Below are 24503 nucleotides of genomic sequence, written 5' to 3'. Positions count from 1 at the left end.
TAAAAATACAAATCTAACGTACCCCTATAAAATGACACATGTAATGTACAAATACAATTACTGTTGAATTGCAATTTCTTAATTGGAGCTTATCAATGTTTTTGCAATATTATTATTATGATGGTTCTTAAAAGAACCATTTTACGATTATATCACATTAAACTATATAGTATTATATTATAACATATTATTATTATATTTTTCAGTTTTTCTTGGAAACTTGAGCTTTCTTGACCACCGGCGACTTTTTAGGCTTCGCTGCTTTTGCAACAGTTAGTTTTTTCGACGGCGACTTTTTAGCTTTTGGCGGTTTAGGATGATCCACTGCTGATTTTTTGGCTGTTTTCTTGGCCGCCGGATCATCAGATTTTGGCTTCTTTTTCGGTTTTTCGTCGACAGGTCCCGCCGCCGACGCCGCCTCCTTAGCGGTCGTCGCTTTTTTAACGGCCGGTTTTTTCTTGGCCGCCTTTTTCTTTTTGGCTTCAGCGGGCAACTTGAATGAACCGTTGGCGCCAGATCCTTTGGTCCGAACCAATCTGCCGTCTTCCGTGGCCGTTACTAAGAATTTTCTTATGTACGGAGCTATTTTAACGGAATCAACGCCGTAGTTGGCCGTCACGTATTTTTTTATGGCTATCAACGAACAGCCTTTCCGGTCTTTCAGCTCCGTCACGGCGGCCATGACCATTACGGCGGTGACCGGATGCGTGGCCGCCGCCGCCGATTTCACCGGCTTGGCCGCTGCTATAGTATTCTGCTTCTCTGGTGTTGCGGCGGGTGACGACGAGCCGTTTGATGATGTTTCAGCGCCGTCGGAGGACATGCTGTTGTTGTCCTCGACCATCGACGTTTCGGGTGTCTCGGACGACGACGAATCCGACGTTTCGGCGGCGGTATCTGCCATGACGTTGAAATAGGCGGAGAAACGTTGAGACAAAACGTTGTGAACCGCGACTACGGCCGTGTAATATACATGTGGTCATACCGACTAGTAAACATTTCACAACAAAATGATCGACAATGATGCTTTTTGCGTTTTTCCACTAGTAACACGGTGATGATCTACCAGAAATCATTGATCTTTTTTTAATCAAATATAATTTGCAAACCGGTTCGGTATGACTTTTTCGGTCTATTATTAGTAAAGCCACTTCGCCGACACTTAATACGCCGATAAATCTAAATGTAATTATTCAAATCCGGTTATCGGCCAGTTAAAATGTGTATTATATCTTTGCGCTTTAAAAATATCAATTAAATACAATATAGGTCACTACTGTTTGACTTTTAAAAGTTTCCCCTTTAAAATTACAATTTATAAAATGTTTTTAACTAATACCAAAAAAACAGTTTTTGTAAAACGTTTCAAAAATAATTTTAGCTCGTCCAGAAAAACCTGTGTACCGTTTGCCCTTATTGTTATTGGTGTTAGTGCTGAAACGGTCAATCTTAGATTTATGACTTGGTTTGCTGTTCACTGTAACTGGGTATATATACTTATAGTTATTACACTTTAATAATATAAATATATGTTGGGTTATTTATTACATTAAAATAATATTTTATAGTCTGTTTTACGAGATACCACTATTATAATATTCAGTACCTAATATCTATACATTGTACTATATAGGTAGCAATCATTTTTTTATTTTATAAATGGATGCGTGTGAATATGTATTAATAGTACACACAATTGCTAAAATTGTAATAAATATAGCGCAAATGCTGTGTGCTGTATTTAAAATATTTCTACGATTCCAATTTTCCACGAGGAATCATTAATAGCCATTGTAATGGCTATTAAATAAAATCATAAATCGTGTTTTTATCTATATATAAATATAAATTTGCAAGCCAAATTCAATCACAAAAAATAAGACATTTCATGTCAACACATAATACTGATTATTGATTTACATATATAAATATAAAATGTTATTTTTATGTACCTGTATATTTTATTTTATTTGATATATAAACATGTTTAATAAGTACTCTCGTTTACAATAGTATTTTGAATATTTTATTGAATTGTTTATTTAATATAATTGTTATAAATCACAAGCATATTCACATTGTCGTAAACTAGGTCAAGTAAAAATATTATTGTTTGGTCTGATGGTGGTATGCGTTTGATCAATAAACACTAAAGACCTTTTTGAACAGCACTACAAAGTCGTTGCATACTTGTAATAACGTTTAGGGTCTCTGTATAGATTACTGACAGTTGGACGATTGGTATGCAAAATTTATAGAATTTCATAAATTGGGTTATGCACAAGTTAAAGAAGAAAACGAAAAAAAAGAAAAAGAACGATGACAAAGATGCGGCGTTACAAGAAGTCGACCGGGCTATGTACAATGTTCAAATTGCTGATCTAACGGAAAAACTTACCAGGTAATTAATTTTAGTAACTAATTTTAATGGCGCTCTGTTAGTTTCAATTTGTATTAAAATTTAATGGGAAAAAAAGTGTGCTTAAATAGAATATTAATTGAGAAGTAGGAGACAGGGTCGAATTTCTTAAGTTCATATACAGGGTGTTCCAGTATGAAAGGTAAGTAATAGGCGATTGGACATCTGGGGAACCCCCAAATAAGCCCCCCGTTTTCATTTTTTCGATAAGTAAGAAATTGAAGATTTCAACAGTTAAGTAAAAAAATAATGACTTAAAAAAAAAAATTATTCCTTGTTATTCAGTGCAAAAAGCTCACCTCAAAAGAGGTGTCACATTATTTCAGTCCATTTCGACCTCTAACTCAAAGAATAATAAGAGACAAATTATTAGAGACCAGAAATAAATGATAAGTGATAAAAGATAAATGCTAAGCATATATGATAAGAGATAAATTATGAGAGATAAGAGATAAATAATTAGAAACAAGAGATAAGAAATAAATGATACGATATTAGCGATAAGAGATAAATGATTAGAGACTAGAAGTAAGAAATAAATGATAAGATATGTGATAAGAAAAGAGTTAGGGGCTGAAAAAGACTGAAAATGATGCGACCCCTCTTTTAAGGAGAGCTTTTTGCATTGAATAACTTGGAATATTTTTTTGTTTTTTTAAGTCATTATTTTTTTATTTAACTGTCGAAACCTTCAATTTTTTGTCTTATCGAAAAAACGAAATCGAGGGGCTTATTTGGGGGTCTCCCAGATGTCCAATCACCAATTACTTACCTTTCATGCTGGAACACTCTGTATGCTTATAATGTTTTTTTATAAATTGGAGTATTTTATTTATTAAAAGTTAATGTTTTTTTTTTTAACACAAATGCTCAAATATACTCGAATATACCTCCTACTAAAGCCTAAATTCATTTTTTCTCCATCTATAGAGTAACAAATAGGTGCACGGAGTTGGAACAAAACAGTGAATCGGATAGAGATAAAGCCAACGCGTTGAAAGAAAGCCAGTGTGATATTATTGCATATTTGTCCCGTCAGGTTGAAATGAAAAACAACGAAATTTTCGACATGGACAACACGATTTCCACATTGAAAACGGTAGTATTTTTGAAGTCACAATAATGTACCTAATAGGTACCTATATATATATTAGTATGAAATACCAAAAACATACTTTTATTTAGACTATTGAACATCAAAAAACTAACTACGAGGACATTATTGAGAAAAAAAACAGTCGGTTCGAAATTGTGTTCGGGCAGCTAACGGCTGAAATTGGCTTACTAAGTAAGTTTAATTGGTTATTATATTACAGTACAATTAGTGATGAAATGTTAATTTCATTCTATGGATACAAAAAAATTTAAGAGAATCGCATGTACTTTTATTATCGTTTACTTTTTAACAGAAAGCAAAGTGAATTCATTAAATGAATTCAAGAAACAAAGATCTCAACTTATGGAAAAGTTTTTGAGACAAGAACAAGAACTGTGCGAATTAAAAAAAGAAAAAGACAATTTGATATATGACACCGACAAGAAACTTATAATCGTTAAAGAGCAGTAAGTAAAAAATAAGTCATTTAAGTCAAGACCGAAAGCATAGAAAAGTTATGAAGTAATTTTGGGATTTTGAAATTTGAAATTTTTTCAAAAAGTCAATCTGTACTGCAAATAATAACAAAAAAGACATATTTTACTCTAACATGAATGGCAAATACTTATCGTATATTTTATAAAGATTGTATTTTTTATTTTAATAAAAACAAACTTTTACATAAAAGTGTTTAGAAAGGAAGGGTTTTTATTTTCTAACAATATCGTTGAATGGAACTTTTAATGTATAATTATTTCCTCCACATCTTTAGTTTTCTATTAATTACACTGACTGTGTTGACAGTATGAAACGTCAGAACGAAGCAAAACTGTCTGAACTCTCCACGAGCATTCAAAGTAATTTGCAAAAACTTATGACGTCAACGTTTGAAAGGACTTTAAAAGAAAACGCTGTTATCAACACCGAAGTAAAACGTTATCCATTCTGTAACGACAATTGTTTTTTTTTATTTACTATACGTTTGAATGATTGTCATACAGTTGACAGAATGCACTGAACGATGGTTAATGATAAACAGAAAATATGACTTGGTGAAATCGGAAAACTTTGATTTGAAAATGGAGAATAAAATATACATGAAAGAAAATAGTCGCCTCAACAATATCGTTATCGCTCAAAAACTGGTAATATGCGTATTAATTTATTAAATATTACATTGTAACTAATAGTAAGTTCTACTTTTCAATAACTACAATATACAGAGTGTTCCAGCATGAAAGGTAAGTATTAGGTGATTAGACATCTGGGGGACCCCCAAATAAACCCCCGTTTTCATTTTTTCGATAAGTAAAAAATTGAAAATTTGACAGTTGAGTAGAAAAATAATGACTTAAAAAAACAAAAAATTATTTTCTGTTATTCATTGCAAAAAGCTCACCTTAAAAGAGGGGTCACATTATTTTCAGTCCCTTTCGGCCCTTAAATTAAAAAAAATGATAAGGGAAAAATGATTAGAGACCAGAAATAAATGATAAGTGATAAAAGATAAATGCTAAGACATAAATGATAAGATATAAAAGAAAAGAGATAATTGGTAAGAGATAAATTATTAGAGATAGGTGCTAAATGATAAGAGTTAGAGATAAATAATTAGAAACAAGAGATAAGAAAAAAATGATAAGAGATATATAATTCGAGACTAGAGGTAAGAAATAAATGATAAGATATGTGATAAGAGAAGAGTTAGGGTCCGAAAAAGACTGAACAATGATGTGACCCCTCTTTTAATGTTAGCTTTTTGCACTGAATAACATGGAATAGTTTTATATTTTGGAATACCTTTCATGCTGGAACACCCTGTACAAGTAACTCTAATACCCCACTATACTATTGTTCAAAATAAATCTGCCAGGCAATAACAAATTTTGTCATTCAGCTCAAACTTTATAACAATTACTTAAAAAAAAATGTTAACTTTTTTGCTTTGTTTTATTCTCTTTATACTTTTAAACTGGTACAATAAATTAAACTACTGATTTCCGACTGTCAATTCAGACGATGGACACGTTAAAAGTTCACGAACTAGGACTTAACTGGAAATTGCAAAACTTGTGCGCGAGAAACCACTCGGACAGGAGAACTACAATCAAAGCTAAAATCGTCCGGTACATTGCAGCCATTAATAAAATGAAGAAAAAATTGACCGGCAAAAGTCGCAAAATACGCGATTTGATTAATAATTTAACTGCAATGAAATCAGAATTAAAAACGTTGAGTATGCATATTTATAAAATGGATTCCATGTTTGTCACAATCACTGCTTCTATCGAACGAAAATTAAAGGAAAATCAAGTAATAACAATAATTGCTCTAACTAACGCACAAACACAAACATTTAATAATTAAATTGCTTATGGTTTGTTTTTTTTAGTACAATAAAGAAGAAATCGATAAAAACGATGGAGTTTATTTCAAGTTTTTACAACATTTATTCGACCTTTTTGTTGCCACCAAGTTGAGAAAAGTGGAAATACAAGGATTCGATTCGTATGAAAAGACTTAAAACGTTATTCTTAAGTAATTCATTGTTTTTTTTTAAATTGGGTTTTGTAATTGGGTTTTCAGTGTGGATGCAGTTAAAGTGTCGTTATTGAACTTGAACAATTCTCCGAAAACACCGACTTATTGTGTTTCGACATTTCGAAAATTCAATCGAGGAATGAAGAAAAAAGTGTTGCCTTTAATTTAATCGTAGTGCTTAATGTATAACATAACTAATAATATGTCAATTGTATATTACAGTTGTAAAGGTTTACTTCTTTTATAAATTATTACGTTTATTAATTAATCCGTTTTCATACATTTTATTACTCGTTTTAGATAGATTATTTCAAGAAGCAGTAATTTTTTTTTTTTTGACAATAAAATAAACTAAGCCAAACAACACAACAGGGGGTTACACAATTTTGAATTGATCTAGTGATGTGAACTAGATCACCCACCAAAGGCAATATAATATATTGGTTAATAAAGTAGTTGTATAATAACATGTAACAAGAAAATTAACTATTTAACAACATGTTGTTATTACTCAATTTATTGCCGTCAAGTGGTTTTCAAGTGGAATAAATTAGAAAAACGAAATGCGATCATAACATGGAAATTCGATTTTGTACGCGTTTACTAGTCGGTACGGCAACGTGTAGCATATAGCTCACGTGATGGCCAAATGCTGTGCCAAGAAAAAGCCACTATTTGACAGCACAGCAAAAAAACCGCAATTGCCTTCTCTTAGACATGATAAAAGCCTTCGATTGTGTTTGACACAGAGGCCTACTTCGTAAACTACATGTACACCTATCCGGTACACCAACCTACCTTCTTACCCGACTAACTAATTAGGTCATCATTCCTACTAAACAGAACACGTTCCAAATAAAAACTGGGATAATAGAAATTGTGGTGGTCCTGAAAAGAATGCCGACTTGAGAGTGCGTCGCACCGCCCATTTTTAAGGAGTAAAGTATAGGCAATTTTTTTACAAAATTTTAATTTAAAAGTTAAACTGTGATGTGTAATTATTAGTTCAATAACCAAGCCTCTATTGTGGTAGTTAATTTATTTTTCGGACTATCACAGCATCCTTGAAAGCGATTCAGTGCCCTCCTTAAACATCCTCTAGAAGTCATGGATTTTGAGAAAAATAAATGTTCCACGCTAGAACATTGTAGTGCAAGTGTTTTGCAATGCGATCGAATTATGTTGGTCGTTTTTCATACCACAACATTATCATTTGAACTTCGAATGAATTGCAAGTTGTTTCTTGAAGATAACAATAATTATGGTTGTTTCACCTGACAAATAATCAACAAAATGTCAGTTATAATGTGTTAATGACTAATGTTTTAACTATACAAATATTGGCAGGTTAATATCTATTGTGATGATGAATTCATTAACAATGCCAATAATTATAATTAGTTTATAAATAATAATTGTAGTGTCACTAATTTACCACCTGTCACCGAATACAGATGTTTTTTTAGTATTATTACATTCAATTATCTATAGATTATTATTAGATACAACTTTACCTAATAAACAAATGTCGAAGAGTACAAATTTTACTCAATACTCAATAGTTAAATAATTTACATTAAAAAAAAAATAGTTAATATATTAGAGGGAAAATTAAGTAACGTACATTTTAAATTTTAACTTTTAAGCTAATAATATATTATTAGACTAATAATTATAATAAATATTGTGTTCACTATTAACGCACTTTTGATAATTATATGTATATTATTTGTATAATAAATACATATTATTAAATCATAGATAAATATGCTTAAAATCTTCCTTATAAGGAATACCGTCGCGTGGCGCATATACTTTAACATTTTTGTATGGTATGTTTATTAGGTATGTTCGAAGACACAAACTAAAAATGTTTAAAACTGTCAAGGACCAAAAAAAATGTTTTTCAAACGATTTGATAATATTAATTTTTTCTACTTTGCTGTCTTGGAATGTAATGAAAAGTAAAAAGTTAACTAAAAAAAAATTCAAATGTTTAATATTAATAAACAAACCAATGCAAGTACCATTCCTTATAACAAAAACCAGTCTTGCAACAAATAATACTAATAATATTTTGAAAATATATTATGTCCTACACCATATTAAAAACCCAATAATAATTAATGCTTTAGCATATCTCTCGGGCGATTGAACGTCTCTGACCGAGACAATATATATCTTACAGTTCTACTTATTATTATTTCTAACATAAAGTAACCTAAATTATACATTTATTTGCATTATACAAACTCACTATTCGAAAAAATGACATATTATGTAATGATTGTAAGTAAAATCCAATGTTTTTAATGTTGTTAGTAGAAACGAGTAAATATTAATTATCTTATGCTATTATAATTTGTACTGTAATTTGTAATAGAACTCTCTAAGCGTAATCTGTTTATGTAACGTAGTTTGTCTGACCTCTGCTCCTTGTTCTTATCAATACTGTATTATTTTGATTTTATTAACGCTGTGGTTTATTAATAGAGGAATTAAACAAATGTCTCATAAGACTTAAATAAAATAATATCATTACACATTGTACAAATTAAAACAATTATTATTATAGTTTTTCAAAAACTGTGCAAAAATATTATATTAAAATTGTTGGTACATATTTTATCTTTACAACTATATTTATATAGTTAAAAATAGGTAAATTTGTTGGATATTTTTCTCGATTCAATAGGGGAAAGATAGAATTTTTTTCATTTTTACCGATTTTAAAGAAATCGGTTGTTTTGGAACATGAGGTCTAAGACTACATCATAGTCAAATTAAAATGTTTACTTTTAAATATGATACGGTAAATCAAAACGAGAATAATTATATAAATGATATACCTACTCAATCATAGTTTTTAAAAGTATAAGTAATAAACGTGAACCAAATGGGGGTCGTCATAACACACGGGGTAAATATATAATAGTATAAAATGTAATTACTTTTATTAATTAGTTAATAATAATCTGTGCTCCACACTAGTTGTCGCCGAGGGGCCCAATTAATAATAGTAAAAATCGTCTATAATATTAATAGGTAAGTACAAAAACTTAAAAACTAAATTCACAAAACAATTATTGTACAAAGAACACGCGACCAAAAGACACAATCAAAATAATATTCATCAACTCGAGTCTTACAAAAAAAAACTCATTCTAGTTTTAATCCGTTTCTGGAAAAGTAATCGCACCTTAATGATTTTGTCATAGCCTCGCCGATTACAGTTCTCAGCCACACGGGAGGAAGTCGAATAAAAAAATGCTAAAATGTATAAAAAAAAAAAATCAATACATCAAGACGTAGGTGCGGTTTAGCAATTTAACATTGGTTTCTGTTTATACTAAAATAATTCAATATATGTATTTACTTGAATACCGTGAGCCCAGTAACCTGTGGAATGGTTGACTTTGCCTAAGGTGTTGACGGCGTTGGTGGCATATGTCTTGGCATCGGGCACGAACAAGCTAGTCTCTTGTAGACGATGACTGAATGCATTCATTTTGGTGTTAACGAACAACGGGAAAAGATGTTGAACTGTTATGTTGTCTTTTGCGTACTCCATACGTATGGCTTCTGTGAAGCTTTTGATGTACATCTTAACGACAAAAAGAGTTGTTTCAGTTCATAGAATAGTTAATAACAAAAAAAAAAAAACAAGTACAGTGGGACGAAGCATATTGAGGGACAAAGGCATGTCATAGCTTAGTGTTTTTTTTTAAATAATCAAAATATGTAGGTCCAAAAAGAAATTAAAAAATTGTTTTGACCTATAAAGAATGTATGATGAAAATTTCAAACATTTTTTAACTATAGTCGCACGAGACACACACATTAGGTGATATTTTCCAGATACCCGTTATGTCACTTTCAATTAGCAACATGGAAATATTTTGCTATGACCAAAGTGTAATTTTCCATTTTCTTTGGTTTTTTCTTAATGAAAAAAAATAAACGTTGACTATAGTTTTTTGAAATAATTGTATATTAATATTATATTCTCACCCTAGGTAAATACCTTCAGTCTAATAATTTATTCTAACACCTGAACAAGAGAAATAAAGAAAAAGCCACCCCTCCTTCTAGGGGAAAAGGTTTATTATATTTTTTTTTAGTTTGTTAACGTATATTGATAATTAGGAATATTCCATACAGGTTGGAAAATATGTAAATATTTTCGGTGCTTTTCTAAAGGATTTTAAAGGGAGTATGTGATTTTTTTAATTCTAAAGCCAACTTAGGCAGTTTAACAAGCGGGATAAAGGGTTGGCGGCTACCTTTGATGCTGCATAAACGGCTAGAAGTGGCATAGGCTGGAGCTCTGCGCTGGATGCCACGTTGACGATAGCGCCTCGTTTGCGTTTTTGCATTTGGGGCAATACAAGTTTTGTCATGTGAGATGTAGCTCCAACGTTTACGTTGACAAGGTCCCATACAGTGGATTCCGGTACTTCGTCCAAGTACATTGGATATGCGTATTGCATGCCCACATTGTTGACTGGAAATAAAAAACATATTTATTTTGCTTTTGCCAAGAATAAACCCACATTTGGTCAGTTATTGTGAACAAATATGTAGACACGATATTAATTGGAAGACCTTATTTATTAAGGTTATTATTCTACAGTAGAATATTACTTATAATTCTCACTGGTTTAGTGCTTACTTAGTATGCCGATTTCCATATCGTTTAGCTCTTTGGAAATGTGGTCAAACACCGTTTTCCCTTTGCTAAAATCTGCTTGTATAACTTTTGTTTCTACCGTGTATTCTCGTTCTAAACACCAAAACACAAGTGATTAAGTATATCATTATTTATTATAAATATATATATATATATGTATGAGTCAAAACGCCAAATGGGTCATTCTCAAATTTCGGTAACATTTCAGTCATAGAGTGATTTACAAAAATCGAATGGCTGAATAACATAGATTTTTTTTCTTTTGTTAGTCTACTCGTGAACAACATTTCCTACTCATTTTAAGGTACTCAGAATACATGGGTACCTAATTAACAAAAAACTAATGCTAATATTGTCACTCCCTAGCCCTGTCACAAAGCCAAGGTTCTGCCTTAACAAATTAAATAACAGCGGTTTCTTTCACTGCACTCTTAAAAATTGGGTACCATTATCCTTAGCAACCTTGCAAGTAATGGAAGCTGACCATGAGGGCAAAGGAGGGACAAATAGTTAGTTTTTATATAAAATATTTACTTTAAGATAGTCTTACATTTATTTGTAACTGCTGACAGAAGGAGTGTTAAGTGTGTTCAGGTTTAATCAGAGATGTAAAAATACGGTATTTTATTTTTCAGTTGTATAATTATTTAAAAAAAAAAAAACATTTTCTATTATTATTAATTTAGCACAGTAGTTGTATACAGAATATTATAGACCACAGCATAATCCATTTGTTAAATTGTATTTTTGAAATTATAAAACCACTTTAGTTATTTTTCCAATCCCCATTAATAAAATAAGTGATTTGTAAAAAGGTAAATTTGTTTTAATAATTTTAGTCAATTGTCTAAAAAGGAACTTACCTCTACCGTAACCCAGTAACCGGTTATGTTTACTTATCATCAAACAATAATAAATGATAAACATATAAATGGCGGCAAAATTAAATCAACCAATCAATACACATAGGTCGTGTTGCAATTTACGATACATTAATATGGTAACTTAACTTAGTTGCCCCTTTTTTTAAAAATGACCCCAATTTGTATGCATATATATTTTTGTTCGTGAAATAAAAGGAAATGTTATTCAGGAATGATAGCTTCTATTTCATTTTGTCACTCCCTAGTATATGTTTTTTTTTTAAATAGATACATTTCAAAAAATACGACTTTAAGTGTGTGCCTGCTTCACGAGGTTCAATGAATGTATTTTATGAAATTAATAACAATTAAAAAATTTTAATAAATCGACTTTAACTTTCGAAAAATTTTGATAACCAAATTTGGAGAATGACCCACATACGAACGAACGTTTGGTGCGACCCCCCTCGGATTTTTTCGAAAATTTCACAGCATGTATGTTACAATGAAAAGATCTGTACGGTGTACTCAAATGTTTTTGAATTTTTTTTTTTTATTATTTTGGTCATGGTTGTAAAAAGATTTCTAGTTTTTTCTTGACACGTATTTATTATTATTATTTTTTTTTGTAGTACCTTTGGCCTTCAAAAATCAGTTTTTATGTAAAATAATCTCAGCTTTCAGAAAAAAAAATTCGATTTATTTTTTTGAGATACAGGAAATCATTGCAATTAAGTTGATAATCTAAAAAGTTGTTTTTTCATTATGTCCAAAATTTGAAAATTGTCCTGATCTTTTTTTTTCAGAAAGCTGATATAATATTACATAAAATGTGTAAATTTCAAATTGAGTTTCCATAATAACGCTTAGAAAACAAAATAAGAGGTGAGATAAATAATATTTTAGAAAATCCAATTTCTAATGGCATGAACTACAAAACCGCGAAAAAATATATTATTATACAGTATTACAATATATTTAATTACTTACCAATTTCCGAAGCAGTTTTATTCAATTTGTCTATATTTCTGCTAATTAGCACAATATTTAAACCACGTTTTGCCAATGCTTTAGCGTATTCTTTTCCAATACCATCGGTAGACCCAGTTACCACTGTAACATAAAAAAATAATACATTAAATGTAATTTTTTTTAATTTAGGTCGACATTTCTCTAGATTCAGAAAACGTGTGGTTTATTAATAAGAATAAGAATAAGAATAATTATTTCAAACTTTTTAAGCGTGGGTCACAAAAAATAAAATAAGAATGAAAATAAAAATAAATATATATATAATATATGTACAAATACATGTACAATATATGTAAATACAAAAAATGTTAAACGATCTTTTTTTTATTTTGGAAAATATATATTGCATTACAATATTAAATGCATATTGAAAGGCTATCCATGGTTTTATCCCGTTAAAGCTAACATACAAATTTAATATAATATAACAGTAATTTATTCTTAATTTGTGTAGATATTACACTAAATCATGGGCAAAAAATATCAATGCATCAACTGATACAAGAACCATTAAGTCTAAATGTATTGGTTATCAAAATTGTTAATATACATATTTTTATTGTAAACGTAATTTATAAATAGGTAGGCACATCAAGTTATATCAAGATGCAACTGTATGTGTATACTATCTAAGGACATGATAATTTATAATTGTATTAAGATTTAAATATTGTGTCAATGTCCACTTAAGATGATCATATAGCATCATCATATTATATGAAATATAATTGAAAACATGATAAGCTCTTTTACTTTTCTATAATTTGTAAAATTAAGTGAACATGTTAATGCTACTGATTATTGGGACGGGAGGGGGGTGGTCAGAGTTCTACAGGAATTATTCAACTGAAAATAAAAAAAACTACTTTCAAATAAACACTTCAATGGGTATGTGTGTACAGTATATGATAGAAATGCAAAAATAAACATTAACCCGATTAAAAATTATTACCGATTTTTAATTTTGTAACTTGAGCTCACAGCGAAAATATAATAATTAGTAAGTATCTTAAATATTATACAATAACATGTATTCGTAATCATTATTATGACTAATAGAGCTGGTGTAATAAAATTCATCGATCATTTTGCAAACATATTTATAGTCATTTCCCACAATATATATATATATATATATATATATACACCTTAAACTGTATTTTAAAAAAGAATTATTTTTACTAACCCCCCCCCCCCCCTTCTATTTCAATCGATAGTAGCTAATTTAAATAATTAATCCCTAAGACTTAGCTTAATTCAAGTACTTTCTCGTTGGTTTTTTTCTTATTTAATTAACATGGGAAATTTAGTTTTTTTGTATAAAAAATTCTAGCTTGAGAACTAATAAAAAATTTTACAATTTCAAAAAATATTCTTAAAGCTGTTAAAGTTATTAAATCTTTCATAATATTTATTTACGAGTCCGGCTTTGAGTTGTAAATAATTAATCTTAAATTATTCATCTTTTGTATGTAATATTTCAAGTTTTATAGTTCTATTTAATATTAAGATTCTAGTAACTGTAGAAATAAATAATTATAAGCTAATATTTCAATTAAAAAAGAAAAACTCTATAAAATGATTAGTATTTTCTGAGAAAATGCGTGTCATCTTAAAACGTTGACCTAATTTTTGGAAAGAGAATACATTGTATCATTATATTTTGCATGACAATTGTTATTTATATTATATGTGAGTTGTGACAGTGGTCAACGACCGACCGTCTTCATGACAGTGCATTACATATTATATCATAGTGTTTAACGCTGACGCAATATGATTCTGTATACTTTCACTGCATGTGGCCATATACTTGTGAGTCGTGAATACTATTATAGTATTGAAAATCGAGAATACACTATTGTTGTATCGTGTAAAAAAACAATATATTTTCCATTTTACTATGAATTTATAAAAAAAAAAATAATAATATGGCATTCTTTACATACACTGTATAAAATTATTGTTTACGCTGTTGTTTAAAATGTAATATATTGACTATTATGGCGTGTTAGTCTGTCCTATACACTGACTACAGTGTACATAATATTTATATATTATACATAATATAATATCTATCATCGTATTGTACTTTGGTACACATAAATGATACGCCATGTGCATAAATGAATTTAAATAAATTAGAATAATAATAATTAAACGCGTTTGTTGTGTTAAACTCCAACACCACAGTTGTTGATTTTCATTAAAAATACATTTCCTCATTTTTCAATTCACGTTTAAAAAAAAAACAGCAAACAACATACTTTTACATTCAATTCCATTCCTACAGTTTTACTTTCAGCTGTTAACAGGTTCTTTTCCTGAACGCGCTACTTGCCAGGCCTGACTAATGTATATACTTCCTTCTCGGGTTCTAAACTCGTTTGGTTAGCGTTAGGTAAGCTGCAGCCCGCTGTAAAACTGATATTTAATTTAAAAAATCCGCCTGAAGATGTTTGGTAATATTATTAAGGAGCTATAGTATTCAATGGGGTACCTAAATTAGTATTAACTACTAGTACAATTATTTGTATGCACATTTTATAACTGCGGATCAAACACCACCGAGGAAGTCGTGTTGCCCTTGAAACCGTGTATAAACTTGTTTTATAAAAAACAACCAATATTTTCCCTACATAATGTGTTTACAACACTTTATTTTGTTAGTGTTCGTACATGCTGAATTACAATTGCGAAGACTCGTGTTTAATACACTTTGGTATTCATATAAATTATTCATGTCTCACTCGGTTATAACAATTTTTTAATTTAACTCGGTTTACGATTTTTTGTAAATTATTATTTATAGGTAGTCATTATTCTAACCTACTGCGCAATGATTTTTTATGACTGTTATTTAGATATTAAAATCGGTTAATTACAAATTTTCCTAATTATAACTCTGTCTTACAAACAGTTTTTATGATTTTTTTTTTAAATTATAAAAATGAATACCAGTACTATAATATTGCCGAGTAGGAAATGATAAGTAGGTTTATAAATTAATCAATACGGTTTTGTTCCTGTGTGTTCTCAGAGGTTTTTAGCCATAGAATATTATGTATGTTTACATATGTTGTAAAATTACTTCTTACTCGTTTTAACACTGAATTTGTGATATTTTCCTTTACTCTAAGTTGATAGGTTATGTCTCTAATTTGAACTCGGGTATTTACTAATGTTTAATATAAACGTTTGATCCATTTTAATTGTCCCACTCTTATATTTGAATAAGTTAATGAGTATACGAGTGTCGAGTACTGTGTCTATTATGATCTATGGTGTTGGTGTTGAACGTTCAGTTTATTATTGTCACTTTTGTCGTGTAAGCCAGTAAATGGTAATAATATTATCAAAACTGACGGTTAACTAATTTGTTAATACATTAAACATAATCGGTTTATAGTTTAAGACTAACTGAAAACAAAGTAAATTATATGACATTTTACAATTTTTATTTTTATTTCCAGTTTTAAAATTGCAAATTGGATTATTTTAATTATTATTGTAATTGTTTATTGTTCTTTATACAAAATCATTTACCAGTAATAAAAAAACATTAGCTATAAATAGCCAATTCTTATCCCCTGACTTTTTTCTCACATATTATGAAACAAATCAAATTACTGTATCTTAATTGCCTGACTCGTCTGAAATACAAACTATAAAAAGTTTTTAAAAAAATACAGTAATCAATTTAAAGAGCATTTTACTGTAAGTTTTTCTACACATGAAGAGGTGAGAACCAAAAAGGAATAAGTGATTTTTATAAAATTCCACAAGAGAACAATTTGAACATTCTATTTTCAATCTATTCAATATCTCTTTTAAAAATCGCAAAAACTAACACAAATAAAAAAATTATTTTTATTATTAAAACCACGACTGAATCAATTTCTTCAAGTAGCGAGTAGATAGATATTTTTAAATAGATAATTAATACAGTACTCTCGATAAAGTCAACAAACCCCAAAAAAATATCAGAAGAGGAAAACATAGAAGGGGTGAAAATTTTTTCTGTATTTGGCTTTTTAGATGTAGTTTTTAGGCTTAATGTTTAAAAATTAAACTAAAGTATATCTAGAGTAAAGCTATATCGTAGGCAATTATTTTTTAAGAAACTACCAAAAACCAAACAAAAAATTACAGGCAACGGCAATAGATTATTATAGACAGACGACCAACCAACCCTAATCCTCCCCAATACTCAAAATATAATGTGAAGCGCATCATAACTGATTTTACAATACTTTTAACGAATTTTGTATTTGCACCATCTACAAATTTGTACCGGAGCGTTTATTTGATGGTGGTTTTATCACTTTTAGTTGTAATAATCCTCCTGTAAACATTTCCTGTAGATTGTTTTCCATAATTTAATACATTTATATCTTTGGTCCCGGGTAGAGAGGGCTTAAGTCAATCTTACCAATTATTTTGCCAATTGAACCAAAAAAAATCAGCAAAAATCAAGCTTTAAATCTACGGGGAAAAAAAATGTGTGAAAAATGTAATTTAGCCCTTTCTGCCTGTGACCAAAGATATAATTTTTATATTCTATTGTGAAAGCTATGTGATGTGATGTCGACAAACCTGCCCATTTTCCGTATTTGACGTCCAAGCCGACTTGGTCGTGGAACAACAATGGCATCAAGTGTGCCGCGAATCCCTGGGCAATCTCGCGGAGGGCATCGCACAAGAGTATCAGCGTGACCACGAAACCGACAACGGCGAATCCGAGTACAATTGGCTCTGTCATCGCGATAGCCAAACGTTTTGGGTACGTTTGTTATACACTAATAATACTTACTTACTCGATACTTGAAAAATGTTACCATGTCGTGACACGTTTGTCTCGAATTTTCGAGTATTCGAAAAAACCAACGATACTGACCGGCTTTTTGTTACGAGTATAACTATATTATTATAAGTAATCGAAAAGCGCCGCTCGCACAGACTGCCGCCAAAGATTTAAACGTACGCCAAAACGGTCGATTCGAGCCGGCTTCTCGTTAGAGTGTACATATGGTGGAGGTGGTAACCGCATTAACGGTCGCCGTGTGTTATATCACAATATACGGCGGCTGTAACCGCTTTGGACCATAAAACAGCCACAACGGTTGTGAAATTATTTACAAGGAGAAAGTTCTGTGAAACGTATACGATTGCCTACCGGCTATCTAACATCGTCTGTCACTTGTGATTCTTTGGGAAACTGCTTTTAGTTCAGTCCAGGGGCGTAATTAAGGGGGGGGGGAATAGATCCCCCCAGAACTTATATTTATTAATTTAGTAATCTTTTATAAACAGTACGCAAAAAAAGAGCTATGTACATTAGGGTGGTTCAAAAAAAAAAAATGTATTCATTATTTTTTTGATCTTCTCTTGAGAATATATATTATTTGGATGAAAAGATAATTTTTGATATTTTTTTTTAGATTTTTAAACCCCTTCGTTAGAGTTAGCAATTTCGTAATTTTTTATCAAGTGAATATCAACATTTGTTTCTTTTTTTATGCCGATAATTTTCATATATAATTTTTTTTTTTGAAGAATTTTTTTATTGAACAAAAAAAAATAAACTTTTGATATAAAATTGACCCGAACCACGTCTAGGAATGGGTTTAAAAATCTAAAAAAAAATATCAAAATGTAGCATTTCATCCAAATAATATATTCTCAAGAGAAGAACATAAAATAATTTTAAAAAAATGTTTTGAACCACCCTAATGTACATTATAGTATACTACAAACAAAATAAATTCAATATTTTAATAATTATTATTTATTTAAAAAATAAAATTTAACTTTAATATATTCAATATTTACATTTTGAAGAATTTATTATAATATTGTACAATTACTAAATTTTGTAGAATTTTAAAGCAAAATTTAATAGTTTTGTGTACTTAGATATTAGTTTTAGGATTTTTGATAAAATAGTAATCCTAGCTACCACTTTACTTGAAAATTTGGTATTTTGTATTTTATATGTAAAAAAATGTCTATCCCCCCCTAAGACAAATTCCTAATTACGCCAATGATTCAGTTTAAATATGTACTCTGGCACTTTTTGGTAATTCTATCCGTAGAGGTCTGCGATTATAACGTTCGAATTGAAGTGAATTGAATTGTTGACTTCAATTCGAAATCTAATTACATACGTTATTAGATTTTTAAATACAATTAACAATATGAATAATACAGTTTTATTCATGAATAATTTTATTGTTCGTTCTATTAATAATGCGTTGTTCACGATTAATTAATTATTCACGGATCTACAAAAAATAAATAGAATAATTCGATATGAATTATCAAACTCTTTTTTTTGGAACCTATGAAAAATATTATTATTAAACTGTAATAAATTGATGGTAATACACATGATAACTCATGATGTTTTACCCGATTGATTAAATACATCTCATATTTGTTTTTATTCGTGTACTCTATTATTACTTAGACAGATTTAGTTTCTGCTATGCTTAGATTTTGCTATGTCATTAACTATATTAGTGCCAACACTGAGTAATTTACCTTATAACTGAATTTTTTATTTGTTTATGCTAAATAATATGTTGTTTACAATGTTGCGATACTATATGTAAATGAAACTATCCATAATTGTTATTTCAGAATAATTACTGAAGCAATAATACAAAATATAGTAAACGGTTTAAATCAGTAACAACTAAGCGTATTAAGCGAAGAGCTTGTTATTTATTTCTATATAAATAGTAAAAACTTAATAATACATCTACTCCATATAATAGTAAATCAGTGTATATATTTTTAGTTTAATTCAACTTTAATTATCCGTATTATTCATCTTTTTTTAAGAATTCCCCATGAATGGAATAAATGAATAATTCGGATTTTTTTTCTTTAAAAAAAATAGAAAATTAAAAATTAAATATGAAAAACATGGTGGGACAGAGATTAAGTGTTTGAATGAATAAATAAATACACCTATGAACAAAATAAAAAATCAGTGCTGTTACTACGATTTGTGACGAGTTATTTTAACGAGCTTTTAAGAATACATAATAATTTGTGTAAACAACAATATTTTAATTGTTTTTGGCATTAGAGAGCAATTTAAATTTATAAATACATATATATATATATATATATTAAAAAAAATAAAATGTTAATGCTCACGTTCTTAAAATCAGATTATGACAAATTACATTTGAATATGTTGTGTAGAGAGAATTGCTGCAGCCAAACGATTGTAGTAAGTATCTCAGATATAAATATTGAACTGCCCACATGCAAAAGCTGGCAAAAATAACCTAAACCCAAAAAACCCCAACGGGATCCAAAATTCATCTGCTAAACAGACAATTACCAGCGCCACCATATTATACTTTTAAATATCCCCCACATCCCAACTTACATAAATATCACCTCGTACTACCTTAAATTATAATTATAGTACTAAATGTAGCCTTTCTAAGACGTGCATTGAGGTCTAGTACTATCAAATTTTTGAGAACAAGAAAATTAAAAAAAACAACATTAATAAATATAATATAATAAATAATAATATTTAAAACATGGCCGCATTACAGAATTGCCCAACCGCGCAGGTCGTGACCCAAATTTTGGTCACAGTTTATACCAATAATACTATGTTTTAATTTTTATATTAAATTATCCAAAATAAGTTATAACCATCAAATTAACTACTACTAGTTATTAATTGTTATATACTTACTATTTATTGAGGAGAATAGGTAGTTTTATTTTTGTTACAGGGGAATATTTAAAAGGGGAACTAAAATAAGTAAAAACAAAATTAAAGAATATCATGATTGAAAAAAACAGTGTATTGTTGTTTTCTAACTATTGAACTTGAACGCGAATGATTTTAAATTATCCCTTCAAACATAGGAATAATGCTTATATTTCAATCAAGTATTAATTAATTTATATATTTTATACATAGTATTAAAATTTCAATATGGGAACATTGGCAGTTTAGTTCTTATTCGCCTTTACAACATATTATGTTATTAAATATAACAAATAATATTTATTATTTGCAGATCTTTTTGACATAACTCGTGTACACATTTATTTGTATATGGGTCATTTGGGCGTCCCGAGAGCTTGCATCCGGACAAAGCCGGTCAGCCTTTAAAAATACAAATTTATTTATGTTCAGAAAATATTTTTTATGTAAAGAAAAATGTACAAGTATTATTCCAATATTGTTACATATGTACAACCGGCGCGGCGCGTTGCTAACGAGACGTTTCGACTTGTTGACAAAAAGGCTTTTCGAAATTGATCCAACATACAATTATTTCTACCTACATCATATTTGTTTTGTTTCGCGTTTTACATTGTATGTATACAACTAGTCGTTGTGAATTTCAGTTAGCTTGACAAACCCATATTGTTTCGAAATGCCCGCCGAGTGCCAAGAGAATATTAAACGTCTGATACCCAGACCCAAGACGCCGGTGGTCAAACCGCCCATGTACCGTTCCGTGTACACCGACTCGATCAGGAGGGCGTTCAAGGCGAACAAAGATTGTCACCGGACGATGGGGTATGCCGAAGTGCAGTTGGATCCACCGACGCGGTTCCTGAAGAAGCACACGAGAAAAGTGGTCAGGCCATTCGTCGGTAATTACATACATTGACCAAAAAACTTAAATTTCATTGTTTTTTTTTTTTACAAGGTTTAAACACGTTTTTTAAAAAAAAATTGTTTACTAATTATTGTCCGTTTAACTAATTCATCATCAAGATTTGCATGGATAAATTATAATGATGTGTAAATTGTTTGATTACCTATTAATAATGTTATTATTTGTTATTAAAAAATTAAAAACTCAAAATATCGAGACACTAAGAAAAGACTGTAAAAGAAAGTCAAATTGTGTTTGATTATTATTATTGTTATTATTACATATTTGCTGGTCACTAGGGGTATGTGTTTTAATCTTTTAAATTTAATTTCAACTCACATTCAAAACGCTACAATTTAATACACAAACTTGTTATAACATAACAAAACTATAATTTTGATTTATAATGATTGCATCCTAATAGTGTATTAATGCGTATTAATGTAGCATTAGGTCGGTACTATATTATATTTACCCACAGTGAAAAAAAAATATTAGCGAATAATGAAAATGTTGACCACCCCGCCCTGCCATAGGTTGAAAGTTGTTTTATATTATTTAGGTGCTGCAAGAGTTAAAGTGATTTTTTTATAAATTCATTTAAATAGTATATTTTGTAAAAAAATTAATGTATAATATTAATTTTGTTCCCTTAAACTGTTATAATTGGGTGACCGCAGTGTGTACTATGTCACAAACGCCTACCTATATGGCATATGCGATTTTCAGAAAAGACCAAAGTGACACGACCGAAGAGCTCTTTGGAGGAAATGGCCGAGAAGAAAATAGCCGAGGGCTGTGAAAAGATACCCAGGAAACCGTTGCCAGACCCTAACGAAAATAAGATCCGGAAAAATATCAAACAGATCAACATGGTGGACGTTATTCGAAAAGTACCTCCTCTGACCAAACACCGAGTGCAAGACACTAGAAATGGCCATATAATCGTTTTAGACGAGGCTGGTCTAGAACCCACGTATGTTTCAAAAAAGGTAAAAACAGCTTTTCAATAATGGCCAGTTAAAATACTCTGCTGTTTGGTTGGGCTGGCCGAAAGGGTTGATAACTCAATGAACATCACGCATTAAGTACCTAATTGAAAGTATAATTGTGCCTTTTCACTACTTAAATTAATTTTTTTTGTTTATGTCATTATTTTACGAATAAATTCTATAAAACCCAAATTTTGTTAGTAAGAAAAAAAGCATTCCTATAAAGATTGACATAAAGTACACTCTATACACACTATAGTAAACATGCATACCTCAAGAAAAATGACCTTCTTTAGTGTATCAAGCTAAAACAATACTTTTTGCTCATATCAATTATTCGTTCATAAAACGATTGATTATACCTGCTTATGGTACATCTGATATAGTACAAATTATGATATTTTTTGTTTAAGAATTTCGGCAAGACTCCTGTTTACATTTTGAAAATGTACAAAGAAAAAGAGAAGGCCAGAATAATGGAAAACGAACGGATAAAAGCTATTAAGCCTCCATTGCGATACATACCCGAACATGAACGCAATAAATTATTAAACGTGAGTAGTGACATTTTTTTTTGTACTTAATATGTTAACAAAATTTATAATTAATTTTTTTTTTGTAACTTTTAATAGGTATATTTCTATAGTTGTTTGAAAACCATTAAAACCATTTTTTTCTTTATCCACCAAATCTTTTTTTTTTACATTACTTCCCACAAAAATAATTTTATATACTTACTACTTACCACTTGCCCAGGATGGCAACTTTTGTTTCTAATTTGAGCAAAAGTTGTCCAACTGACCTAACAGGTCGTAGACTTGTTAGGTAGGTTACTACTTACTATTACTTACTCGTTTAATTTCATCGTGTTCCAAAATTCATATGATTGACATTTTTATGTTTTATGATGCAAATCTATAACTGACCTATAAATATTATATTAGTATGATATAATGTCAGATATAGTTTTGCATCATAAAACATAAAACAAATATTGTCAGTTATATGAATTTTGGAACACGATGAACTTAAATAAGTAAGGAGTAGGTATAAATAATACATACGTAATAAAAAAACTACAATTATGTTTAAATAATTTTCCATAAGGCACAAACAAAAAAAATTAAATAATTAAAATATAGCACCTAATAACTGTGAACATGTTATTGACAGTGTTGCCAGAATTCAAAAATGAGATTAACGTACAATGTCTTCAAAATTACCGTAATTTACATTGAATTATCGTACACGAATACAGTATCAGGATCCATCAATTCATATTTTATGTACGGTAGTTACCGTACGTCTGGCAACACTGGACTTATTGACGAAAAATATTTTTAAATAATTTTCACAATATTTTTGAAGCATAATAGTTTTATTGTGTTGGTTATTACGTTACATTTTGAAAAAAATCCATTGAAAAACAGGGTCTGAAAATAAATTGGGCCGAACTTCAAAAAGAATTCCAACTGCTGCCTATGATAACAGATACGTTACCGAAGATGAAAAAAAAAACTATGTTAGAAAAACAGCTAAAAGATCTAGAAAAAGACATTGACCTATTGGAGAGAAGTCCAGCTCTTTACGTGTGCCGAGATGCCGACGACGGGGAAAGTGTTGAATGAGAAACAGAAAAAAAATATAATGATTCGCTGTTTTGGTAATTTACGTTTAAAAAAACAATATTGTAACTCGAATTTGATTAAAATTGTTACCAAAAAAAAACTGCGAGCTATTTATCATTTTTACCGTTTCGATATTTGTTAACTTTACAATATGTAATATTTATTTTAAAAGTGGTTTTTCATGTTTTAATAATAATTTATACCAATATAAATGATTAAAAAAATCATGTTATTACTGTAATATTACATGTTAGTTTACTATAATATGATAATTGTGCTATTATTATATGACTCGTGTTAAAACATGAGTAATATATAATTTATATTATGCAAACATCATTATCTATAAATTACATTAGGTGGTTGCTTTCGACCAAATTTTATAAACTCGCCTGAACTACTTATTAACATTTTCAGTTTTATCTATTACCTAAGTTCGACATTTAGAATTCACATTCTATATTGTATAGTGACCACCTAAGTATCCATTTGTTTTGTTAAAAAAAGGTTGCCTCACTAAACACTGCAACGTTACTTCAATCGTTGATTTTAAAATCGATAATATTTTAATATGCACATCGGGTACAACACATT

The 24503-nt window shown here is 29.6% G+C and overlaps 4 protein-coding genes across 4 annotated transcripts; 2 read left to right on the top strand and 2 right to left on the bottom strand.

Moving 5' to 3' along the window:
• Nucleotides 1-202: 202 nt before the first annotated feature.
• LOC126846126 (histone H1-like) lies at nt 203-904 on the bottom strand. The gene has a single exon (XM_050585300.1). It carries the CDS (start codon nt 902-904, stop codon nt 203-205), a length of 702 nt encoding a protein of 233 aa, XP_050441257.1.
• Nucleotides 905-2218: 1314 nt separating this feature from the next.
• Nucleotides 2219-6225, top strand: LOC126846125 (cilia- and flagella-associated protein 157). The gene is made up of 9 exons (XM_050585299.1): nt 2219-2401; nt 3350-3518; nt 3605-3707; nt 3829-3982; nt 4320-4443; nt 4517-4660; nt 5532-5828; nt 5908-6023; nt 6102-6225. The coding sequence occupies exons 1-9, from the start codon at nt 2277-2279 to the stop codon at nt 6223-6225; spliced, it is 1356 nt and encodes a 451-aa protein (XP_050441256.1). The 5' UTR covers nt 2219-2276.
• A 2768-nt stretch (nt 6226-8993) lies between these two features.
• LOC126846850 (inactive hydroxysteroid dehydrogenase-like protein 1) lies at nt 8994-17750 on the bottom strand. The gene is made up of 6 exons (XM_050586667.1): nt 17238-17750; nt 12600-12722; nt 10729-10839; nt 10340-10560; nt 9433-9660; nt 8994-9326 (listed from the first exon to the last, which is right to left on the bottom strand). The coding sequence occupies exons 1-6, from the start codon at nt 17401-17403 to the stop codon at nt 9216-9218; spliced, it is 960 nt and encodes a 319-aa protein (XP_050442624.1). The 5' UTR covers nt 17404-17750; the 3' UTR covers nt 8994-9215.
• LOC126846851 (enkurin) lies at nt 13521-24000 on the top strand. Its single transcript, XM_050586668.1, has 5 exons — nt 13521-13641; nt 21033-21284; nt 22019-22281; nt 22695-22835; nt 23712-24000. The coding sequence occupies exons 2-5, from the start codon at nt 21062-21064 to the stop codon at nt 23907-23909; spliced, it is 825 nt and encodes a 274-aa protein (XP_050442625.1). The 5' UTR covers nt 13521-13641; nt 21033-21061; the 3' UTR covers nt 23910-24000.
• Nucleotides 24001-24503: the final 503 nt, after the last annotated feature.

The sequence above is a fragment of the Adelges cooleyi genome, unplaced genomic scaffold, assembly GCF_023614345.1.
Source record: "Adelges cooleyi isolate 19-005CV unplaced genomic scaffold, UGA_ACOO_1.1 ACOO_flye_CR_arks_rails_tigmint_CR_PRNA_9, whole genome shotgun sequence".
Lineage (NCBI taxonomy): Eukaryota > Metazoa > Arthropoda > Insecta > Hemiptera > Adelgidae > Adelges > Adelges cooleyi.
This window is presented reverse-complemented; position numbering and strand designations above follow the sequence as displayed.

What these genes read in the sequence shown, in the direction of transcription:
- LOC126846851 (XM_050586668.1), top strand. Translation starts at nt 21,062, where the DNA reads ATGCCCGCCGAGTGCCAAGAGAATATTAAACGTCTGATACCCAGACCC. An exon ending in AGTGGTCAGGCCATTCGTCG is followed by an intron (nt 21,285 to 22,018) that starts GTAATTACATAC and finishes TGCGATTTTCAG; the next exon opens with AAAAGACCAAAGTGACACGA. An exon ending in CCACGTATGTTTCAAAAAAG is followed by an intron (nt 22,282 to 22,694) that starts GTAAAAACAGCT and finishes TTTTTGTTTAAG; the next exon opens with AATTTCGGCAAGACTCCTGT.
- LOC126846125 (XM_050585299.1), top strand. Translation starts at nt 2,277, where the DNA reads ATGCACAAGTTAAAGAAGAAAACGAAAAAAAAGAAAAAGAACGATGAC. An exon ending in CTAACGGAAAAACTTACCAG is followed by an intron (nt 2,402 to 3,349) that starts GTAATTAATTTT and finishes CTCCATCTATAG; the next exon opens with AGTAACAAATAGGTGCACGG. An exon ending in GAAATACAAGGATTCGATTC is followed by an intron (nt 6,024 to 6,101) that starts GTATGAAAAGAC and finishes TTGGGTTTTCAG; the next exon opens with TGTGGATGCAGTTAAAGTGT.
- LOC126846850 (XM_050586667.1), bottom strand. Translation starts at nt 17,403, where the DNA reads ATGACAGAGCCAATTGTACTCGGATTCGCCGTTGTCGGTTTCGTGGTC. An exon ending in TAAAACTGCTTCGGAAATTG is followed by an intron (nt 10,840 to 12,599) that starts GTAAGTAATTAA and finishes TTTGGTGTTTAG; the next exon opens with AACGAGAATACACGGTAGAA. An exon ending in ACTGGGCTCACGGTATTCAA is followed by an intron (nt 9,327 to 9,432) that starts GTAAATACATAT and finishes TATACATTTTAG; the next exon opens with CATTTTTTTATTCGACTTCC.
- LOC126846126 (XM_050585300.1), bottom strand. Translation starts at nt 904, where the DNA reads ATGGCAGATACCGCCGCCGAAACGTCGGATTCGTCGTCGTCCGAGACA.